Source organism: Amphiura filiformis, chromosome 13, assembly GCF_039555335.1.
Source record: "Amphiura filiformis chromosome 13, Afil_fr2py, whole genome shotgun sequence".
NCBI lineage: Eukaryota > Metazoa > Echinodermata > Ophiuroidea > Amphilepidida > Amphiuridae > Amphiura > Amphiura filiformis.
The window spans coordinates 54,810,308-54,821,049 of NC_092640.1; the positions used below are offsets into that span (position 1 = coordinate 54,810,308).

The following is a 10,742-nucleotide window of genomic DNA, read 5'->3' on the forward strand; positions in this document are numbered from 1 at the left end:
AACAAAGAACACATTAGAATAACATAAGTAAAAACAGTAGGGAAGCTCTTTTGTGAAAGTATTTTATAATAGATGAGTTGACTTGTGGCGTCATTGTCTAGCAGTTGTCGTCTAATTCTCATTGTTCCTTGCCCGGCTGTATGCTTACATCATATTTTGTTCAGGTCCTGTGCTTTTAAAAGTCCTGCCACATCAAAATAAGGCTATTGAATAATGTAGTGGTTACAGGCAGTGCGCTCAAGCATTTCGATATACCAGTCCCTCGGGGTACCAGTCCCATCCTTTGTTGATAAACATTGAGGTCAACTCATCTATACCATGGGTTCTCAATAGGCAGACCGTGGGCCAGAGCCGGCTAGCCCGTGGGCCAGAAACAGCCTAGCCCGTGGGCCAGAGCCCGCCAGCTCATGGGCTAGCCGACTAGCCGTGGGCCAGAGCCACTCTAGCCCGTGAGCCCTGGGCCAGAGCCGGCTAGCCCGGGGCCAGAGCCGGCCTGCTCATGTGCTGACCGATGGTGGCTGACCCTTGAGAATCTCTGAAATGTACAAGGTGTATTTTGGCCATGAAACACAAATATTTGATATTTGTTTTGTCGTTCGTGAACGAGCAAATATAATTAAGACTATACCATTGACTCTTTTACAAATTTGGTTATTGTACTAAAAATCAAATTTCTTATTCCTTGTTTTCCGCAGAGCTCCAGGTTTCTTGTTCTTATGTATTGTGTGTTTGTCATTCTATGAGCTCTAAAAATGTTGCCAGTTTCTTGTTGTTTTCTTTGTCACAGTCAAAAATACTGGTTGTTACCATGAAACAACCCATCTCTATGGGAATAACTCATCAGGGCTGTTGATTTCAAGTCACTTCACCAGAGTTCACATTTCATGACCCACATTTACTAACTTAGGTCATTTCACACTTGCATGCTGCGTTATACAGGACTTTGGCACTGGAAGGAGGCTAATGTTTTCTTTCAGTTGACATTTGGTTCTCACATTCTATTACTGTTTTAATTTACAAATGATCAGTTTACAATTTACTAAAAACTGATTGTATGTATATATCGGCCCTTTCTCTCACCAGATTTGGTGGCATTGATGGAAAATGTCATCTACGCCTCCCGTAAGTCAATGTTCCAATTTTCATATGACGAGGCTTTTCTTATATCAATGCATTAATAGCATGAAACTATTATCTTGTAGAGACTGCTGGCAGGTATGCACCTAGCTAAGCTATACCTTTTAGCTGAAACTGGCTAATAAATAAATATGGCAGGGATATGGGCAAGAAGAGCATTCCACTAGTGGGCTCTAGATGTACATAAACCAGCTAGCCATGTGCAGGAAGTGCATTCCACAAGTGGGTTCTAGATGGTACAAAAGATCTTTGATGGCTGATAATGTTTAATTGTGCTATCTCGATTACAAAGTCATGAGATCTTATGGACCGTCAAAGAATAGGATCTGGGGTATACATGTATGACAGCTGGTAGAGTAGATATGGGGCTTTATTGTAGAATATAGAGTGTTCATTCTGCAACTGTCCTTTGGTGGTTTAGCTGGTACAGTAGATATGGGGCTTTCTTATAGTACCGTAACAATCGGATAATAAGCATATGTGCCTATTAACAAGAACAAATTTTTAAGGTATATGTTAAACCTGTTTTAGTCTTGTGTTACAGATATATAATTTATTTATAAAGTATTTTTAAATGAAAAAGTTTAACAAACTACCCTTAAAATTTGTTCTTGTCCGAGAAACTCATTAATAGGCATGCACATTATGCTTATTATCGAATTATGTAGAGGTATGTGTAGAAGATTCATTCTCCAACTATCCTTTGGTGGTTTAGCTGTTGAATACGGTGGTGTGGGTACTCATTTCCTTGTTAGCAACCGATTATCATGATCATCATAATCTATAGAAGCTGTATCAAAATGATTGGTACCCATAAACCCATAAGCTTTGTTGTCTAATGAAACGACTGCTTTCCAGATTTAACATTAGATCCTCTTGAAATGATTACAATTTATTGTTTGACCTTTTATGATATAAAAAAGGTAAAGGAGGCGATCCTGTATAAACAGTGATCGAAGTGCCCATCTCTCTTTCTTTTGCGATTGGGCCAGTCTCCCAACTTGTAATGTTGCTATAGAGGGATCGCTACACCTCCTCTACAGCGAGTCTTGTTACCTTCCCAGCATTTAAGAATGCCGGTATCCATTTAAACACCTTGGGTGGAGAGGAGTAATCGAGATAAAGTGGCTTACTCAAGGGCACAACACGATGGCATCGCTGGGGGTCAAACCCGCAACCTTCCGATTATGAGTCAGTGCCCGTTCCGCTAGGCCATCGTGCTCCCGAAATATGATATAAAGCTACAAAAAGGTGGGTGCTATACTGCATTTTGATGTGGCATCTGTGTCCATACTCACTGGATATTGATGAGTACCAATCATTTTGATACACCCTGTATATTCTCATCTCCTTTGATAGCCCACCACCAGATGAGTGTATTGGGCTATTCCAGTTGTAATCCATACCCCCCTTTGGAAGTTGTGGCCTTAATCTTTCACACAGAGGGTGTAGACTTCAAATGGAATCACCCATTACGGTAACCCCATTTGAAATTCACACTCCCTGTGTGAAAGATTAAGGTTGTGTCTCTCATACAGAGGTGTATGGATTTCAACAGGAAGAACTCTACTATCTGGTTATATATTTTCTAACATCTTTCTAATGTACCATATAAATATAATATTGCAGGGGATTTAGTTGCTTCATACTTTCATCCAGCTGTGGAATTTATCGGACAGTTTCTGTCTGGTTTCTACTAACATCACCTAATTTTATTTCAGGCCTCATAAAAATAATATTTTGGTTCTCATCTGGACTATTTTCATGAATTGCCAATGGCAAAAGTTTTTTTTTTTCCAATGCAAAATTATTGTCATTTGCCAGTAGACGTTATCATATTTTGATGCATTCTTGGAAAACAAAGCGGCATTATTTTTTAAAGATTCTGCAGGGTAGGCTACTACAAAAGCCTCTTTAAATTGAATCATTTTGCGTAATTAGTGAATTGTTGGAGCTTTTAAATCAAAAGTTATACTTAAAAATTGAAAAAAATTATGAACCAACTCTAGGAAATGATGCAGGCAGGGATGAAAACCAAGAAATTTATTTTATGTGGCCTCATGTAAAGTCTGCACAAAAAGAAACTCAGCTGTTATAAATACGCCTATAGCCTGAGATCTAATAATTGTTTTCACAATATTTCTGCATAAAAGAAGGATGATTTATTTTGATACCCCATTTTTCAAATGTCGTTCAATATTAACAACACAGTAGTGCTTTTAAAGTAAAATACCCGAATTTAAAAGTTGCAGTTTACAGCGATCAATGGTTATTATGCAAGCATTGTGGCACGTAAAACCCTCCATTTATCTTCGCGCTGACTTCAAATCAATACAAATAACTGCAACTTTTAAATTCAGATATTTTTTTCATTAAAACGCTGCTGTGTTGTTAATAATGAACAAAATTGACAAATGGGGTATCAAAATGCGCGTAAATAAATCATCCTTCTTTCTATGTAGAAATATTGTGGAAACAATTATTAGATCTGAAGCTATAGGCGTATTTATAACAGCTGAGTTTCTTTTTGTGCAGACTTTAGATAGAACACATCAAGATCTTTATGGTATGTTGTGTTATGATGTTAAGAATTAACATAATGTTAACAATTAACATAATTTCAAGTTGAAATTGAACATTATTGAATCCCAGGTAGTGAAATCCATTTTGTAGCATGCAGTTGTCATAGTAACATGATAATATAGTTTCCTAATCATGGGTGATTGTAGTGAACAAGATTATGTGATCAAACAAAATCAGTCAGAAGTCAGATATATTGATTTTCAGATATAGCCAAACAAAGACAATAATTTCTTTTGTTGCATACTGTTTTGAAATACTTCAACTGTTCATATCTTTGGAACTAAATGTTCAATTTCAATGGGGTTTTCTGCAAAATGTAGATTGCAAATGCTTTAATATACTATCATGTAAAAAACTGAATATTGAATATGTCGGACTTCATGCAGACTGACTTTGCTTGATCACACCACATATAACGCATATAACATCTCCTTAATACCCATCCTCTGCATACGATGGACATGCTACACAGCAAACACAAAAATATTTTTAAACTTTTTATTGTTGTGAAATAACTCTCAATCTGGGAATCGTAAACAAAAGAGTGGATTAGTTATTGTCAATTGATTCCATATACCTTGGTACAACCGGTTGAAGTATGACATCATTTGGCGAGGTAAAGTTCTGATTGTTCTGTCTCAGGCATGTGAAAGATTGTTTCTGAGCCCTCCACACGAACACCCAGATGTTATTTTATTCCATGATCGTACCACTGTACTTCGCAGTCAAGGTCCACCTGATGACAGAACGATCATACACCAACCGGAAGTTCCGGACATCAAGGTGTTTAACATCACAACCCAGCTGAAGATCAGTTGTACTGACTGCACTGTTGGTTAGAATAATCTGGTTGACAAGAATTAATTCATTATAAACATGTTATGGTTTGGGTCAAAAATGGTATTTCATTAGGGGTGTGCCGCTAAGAATTTGAAAGTGGACCCTTCAATATTCCAATTTTTTAAGAAATTTGGACCCATTAATATACAAAATACAAACTTTTCAGCCAAATTTAACACAAATTGTCCCCAAAATTTGGGGATATTTCAAAAAATTTGGCTTACAGTGAGGCAAAATTTGGCCTATTTTCCGAAAAAAAGGTTTAAAGTTTTGAAAAAAGAACCCGTCCATATACCAAAATTGGCCTAGAAAAAGGTTTCATTGATACCAAAAGGCCAAAAATGCTACCCATGTTTGCGGAACATCCCCATATGGTCATTTGTACTGAGTACCCCCGGTGATTGCAAGTTATCCGCTTTTTAGTTGAATTCATACATCACCCCAAACAAATTCATTTGATATAATGCTTTATAAAACTAAAAAATATAATGCATGCCCCTTAATGCTTATTTAGCTTGTAAAATGTTGAAATAGTAATGTAGAATGCAGACCTGAAAAAAATGCAGCATAATAAAGTTACCTCTAACAATGCAAAGATATAATGCAGAAAATATATATGAACACAATGATTAAAATGTTACTGAAATGGGTGTTAAAATATCACCTTGTTAGTTGGGTATATAAGAGGCCTAGTTGGCAGGGATTTTTTTGTAAGTGTTTAAGGATCTGGAATGAGCGTTTCGACAGTTTTTTGTGGGACATGAGAGCACATCAGACATATCGAATTGGATTCTGAATACGAAGAATGTCTTTCTGATATCTAATAATTTTCATTTTTGAAATTCACGATATAATACAAATTTTATGACAAATTATTAAAATTTGATATTTTTCACATTTTTGATATATAACAGTCCTCGAAGTAAATGTTATAAATCTAATGATATATTCTTAAAGTGTATGTAGCTGGGAGAAAAAGCCGACGAGCAATTGAAAATTTTGACCTTTCGTATTGAAGATATGGATTTTTTTTTTTTTTTTTCCTAATTTTTTTTGGTGTTTTTGGGAAAAAATCTATATCTTCAATACGAAAGGTCAAAATTTTCAATTGATCGTCGGCTTTTCATCCCACCTACATACACTTTAAGTATAAATCATCAGATTTATAAAGTTTACTTCAGTACTGTTAAATTTTTATCATTTACCATAAAATGTGTATTACATTGCAAATTTCAAAAAATCAAAATTATTTGATATCAGAATGACATTCTTCGTATTCAGAATGCAATTCGATATGTTTAATGTGCTCTAATGTCCCACAATAAATACTGTCCAAACGTTCATACCCCTTCCAAGGTGTCAATTTCAGATTTGGCATGTTCCCAATATTAAAAAGTGATTCAAGAGTGCATAAGGGTCAATCAATGGTCAACACATGGGTCAAATTTCAAACTTGCTCAAGTTTTGTTAAAACCATTCCAAATTATTCCGCTCATCTCAAGAATTCAGAAAAAGAATGTTTTGAACTGCCTGTGCATACCATTCTTAAGTTAAAAAGCAAAAAAAAGGCAAAGCTGGGCGTTGTGGTCAGAATTGTTTTTGGAAAAAAAACACTCAGATTTGAACAAAAAATGGTCTCAAATTACTTTTAATTTTGGGAACTTGTCAAATCTGATGATAGACACCTAATTTAATCAGCAATTCAAAAAACTAGGTGTCATTTGGTCCTAGAGGGGGTGCAAACTAATTCCTCTCATCACCCCAACTATAATGCTGATTATGCTAGAGGGGGTGCAAACTAGTTCCTCTCATCACCCCAACTATAATGCTGACTATGCTAGAGGGGGTGCAAACTAGTTCCTCTTACCACCCCAACTATAATGCTGACTATGCTAGAGGGGTGCAAACTAGTTCCTCTTACCACCCCAACTATAATGCTGACTATGCTAGAGGGGGTGCAAACTAGTTCCTCTTACCACCCCAACTATAATGCTGACTATGCTAGAGGGGGTGCAAACTAGTTCCTCTTACCACCCCAACTATAATGCTGACAAGCCGTGCATATCAATTATAATCACAGGGTTCAGTTTTTGCCTGGTTTAAACCGGCAAAAAATGGCAAAAAACTCACATATAGTCACTCAAATATTAAAAAGTGACACAGAAAGCTCACAAACAGTAACACACAACTTTTAACGAACTATTCAACATATTTTTTGTCTCATCAAGTCCTTAAAATGAAAAAGTTTTGAATTTGATATACCAAATTTCGATTAAATGCACTTGAGTAATGAAAACGCATGCCTTTAATTACTTTAATATATTGCTTATAATTACAAAATCTGGCCTTGTTACACCTGGGAGCTTATTTTTGTAACATAATAATTGTAGTTTTTGCCATTTTTGCCAAGTGGTAAAAACCACGTTTTTTCCACATGCGGCAAAAACTTGCGAACCCTGTATAATCATATCTATTTTTATTTATGTCTTTTTCAGTGGTGATGCAGATAAGAAGGAACAGGAATTTCAAGAAACACAGATTAAAGTAGAAACACCCCCGGATTCACCCGACCGCTATATCCCGAAAAGAAGACCGAGCGACACCCTCGCTGGAGAGGTCAACGTTGAAGTACCAAAGTTCTTTGTTGGTGACAATAGCGAAACGGCAGTATAGTAACAAGCATCGCGTTTTATAGCAATCATGCTGTTGCCATGGGAATCATTGCTGTTGCTATGGCAATGGTAGCAATGTCTTGAAAGATTTTTGTTTGTGAAATTCATATTGACAAAGAAAAACATTACAAAAAATTGTTTTTGTTTTGTTGATGGTGGAAACAGTACAGGGTTTTATTTTAAAACAAGGGGTATAAGCTGAATGGGCTATTTCAGTTGAAATCCACAAGCCCCCTATGGAAGATATGACTTAAAATCTCCCACACAGGGGGTGTAAATTCAAAACGAGTCACCCATTCAGGTAACCTCATTTGAAAGTCACAGTTAGTGGCGTAGCCAGGGGGAGCTAGGGGGAATCTCCATACATTTTCAGGGATAAAATGGGGAAGGAGTAATTAAAATGGCTGAAAAAGGGACAATGGGGATGAAAATTTGGCCTTGAAAAATGTGGACAAAAATGTCATTTTACCCCTCAACAGTAGAAAGGCTGGCTACATCCCTGGTCACACTCCCTGTGTAGGAAGGTCTTGTTTTCCGTATATTAATTTCAACAAGAATAGCCTAATTTGGCAGTGTTTCTATATTGTGTTTTGACTTATAGGTTAAATGATACATTGTTTGTTAGTAATGCATTTCTCCTTGTTTTAAAGTTGTGTAAAATGTAACAAAAATACAGACATTTCGAATTAAACATTTCGACATGACTTAAAATTAACTGACTTCTTTCAGTTCTTTTTAAGAGATTTTTAATATCAATGGTCATTAAAGGTGGTAAAATAAGTACTCTGTACAAATGTGCTTTAATAATACCAAAATATTCATAATTATGATCATTTGTGTGATATATTGTAAAGATTTATTTAAAAAAAAAAAAAAAAAAAGACATGTTACATGATTAAATATAAAATATACAAAAATACATACATTGATAGTTAATGTATGAACAGTTTTTCAATGGATTTAAATCCTGCATGGAATTGGGCACTCATGTAATTTTGGTCTCACAGATCTGCAGAAACATTAATTTATTTTTTTAATAAATTCTAATATACACTGGCCTCAAAAAGAAACTTATAATTTTTCACAAGGTCATATCTTAAAATCATCTCCATAAAAATGAACAAAAATTGCACACAGGATTACTTCAATACTCTACTCTAAACACATGTCAGTAACCACGCAGTTGTCCAACTGACACCAAAGCAAAATGCACTGACATGGAACACCTTTCTGGACTAAAATTCATATCCCAACAGATTTCTATTGTAGGGTTCCAATTATTCGCCTGTGAATGTGGTCCTGGAAGCTGTTTCGTGTCAGTGCATTTTACTGTTGTGTCAGTTGGACAACTGCTTGGTTACTGACATGTGTTTAGAGTAGAGTATTGAAGTTATCCTGTGTGTAATTTTTGTTCATGTACAAGCGAATAATTGGAACCCAACAAAAGAAATCTGTTGGGATGTGAATTTTGGTCCAGGAAGGTAATCCATGTCAGTGCATTTTGCTGTTGTGTCAGTTGGACAACTGCTTGGTTACTGACATGTGTTTAGAGTAGAGTATTGAAGTAATCATGTGTGCAATTTTTGTTCATTTTATGGAGAGGATTTTAAGATATGACCTTGTGAAAAAATGGAGATAGAAAGGAGACAAGCTGCTTTTACTGAATTAAAACACTCAGAAACAAACTGCTGTGGCTTAGCAAACAACCTCTAGTGTTCCTACTTTGCTGTGCATTTAGTAGAAACAAAGATTTACACAAGTTGCCATTTTTGCTTGTCAAAACCACCTGTTTTTTATACTTATTCATGCGGATGCTTATAAGTATTACTCTGAGTGCCCTGCCCTCCTCCTGATTTAAATGTACTGTCCATGATTCTAATAATTGATTTACATAATGTAACATAGTAATGCATATTATAATTATGTACCATATTATAAAATCATGCACTTATATCTGGCCTTAACAGTATTTGTAGTGGGTTTTTTTTTTCTCTTGAAAATGTCAACTTGTATTTTACTGATAAGGCTATTGAAAGTTTATGTCAAGTTTTCCTTCACATATTTTTTTCAAGTGAAGGATGGTATGACTTGTTCATTATTCATTATTTGACTGTATTTCATGTAAGACAGTGTCAAAATGGGTGGGGGGGGGGTTATTGCTTACAATTTGCAATAGATTGAGAAAAGATATGAGTTTATTTTGATTGAAATGAAAAATGTTTGTAATCACCAGGAACATGATGAGGGAATCCGTCAATTTTCATACTTGATTACATTCTTTACAACTGAGAAAAAAAACCTGCTGAATCATCAGCAGATATTAAATATTTTGATTATTTTCATCTCAATTCTAAGATAATTGACTTTTTTCATGAAAATAATGAATGTTTTGGCCAAAATTGAAAAAGTGATGCGGGTAGGTGACCGAAGATTTGGAATCAACTTAAATTAGCCTAGCAGTGATGAAATGGGCCATGTTTATTCATTATATTCCAAATTATTGGACAGACTTGAAATCTTGTAAGAGTGAGCCTTACATATAAAGTGGTAAAACTTTTTGCGGAATTTGTTGTAAATGATTTTTTTTCCTTGATTAGGAATATACATTGATCGTCTTCCATCGCTGGGTGCAAATATAGATGACTGAATTGCACATTGAAAGTAGATTGTATGCCTGGGAGCTTTTATATCGAGGGTTGACAAATAGAGAGGCCTTAACTCACAAAGGATTCCTTTGTGAGTTGAGGCCTTCTGTTTGAAAACACTCGATATGTATAATATAAGAAATAAAAAAAAAAAAAAGGTTAGGCCTATTACATAGTCTCTCAAACCCACATGCATAAGTATGTGAAACCATCCTAGCCCGTAGCTCTATGGCTGGGCCTTTTTGCAGGGTTTTTTTTTAGTTATTAAAAAAAATGGTCGCCTAGCGGCAAAAAAAAGGAAAAGTAAGTTAAAAAAACACCCACCCAAAAAAATGTTAAGCTCGCATAGCGTTTTGAGAATGCCTGATTTAGAGATGGATAGGTCAGACAAAACTGGTCAATGGGGTGTATTTAGATTGTGAGCAATTATTTTATTTCTAAACATTTTAATTGGCCACAAAGCTGCATTATGTGGTCACACACACTTTGCCGATTGAACATGTTGCAAGAGCAGCAGTGGGTTTTCAAGTAACATTTGCACAAAACTGAAGGTCACAAAACTTTATGTGTGTAACATAGTATAATATGGTCACAACTTAAGTGATCTGATTCTCACCCCTAGTTGATATCTCTTGGTTTAGGGACATAAACATTTATGTAGCCAGAGATTTCCAGTGGTATAAAAATCATGTTTTTTTTAGAAAAGTGGGGAGTTGATGCTGTGGATCACAAAATGCCCCTTTAATTCTAACATGGGATGATGTTTCTTACCCAGTGGTAGTGTGGTGGTATCGCCCTCAAATAATTGTAAAAGAGGTGCCACCAACCTTAGAATCCACAGGTGGCGAAAGTGAGAGTGGGTATG

At 35.6% G+C, this 10,742-nt stretch overlaps 1 protein-coding gene across 1 annotated transcript in view; it reads left to right on the forward strand.

Annotated features, from left to right (window-relative positions):
* The window catches only part of LOC140168533 (electroneutral sodium bicarbonate exchanger 1-like), a 73,820-nt gene extending 63,848 nt beyond the window's left edge, over positions 1-9,972 (forward strand). Inside the window, 2 exon segments of the mRNA XM_072191932.1 lie at positions 1,084-1,122; positions 7,056-9,972. Coding sequence (XP_072048033.1) covers positions 1,084-1,122; positions 7,056-7,233 — 217 coding nt within the window. The 3' untranslated portion in view covers positions 7,234-9,972.
* The last annotated feature ends 770 nt before the right edge of the window (positions 9,973-10,742 follow it).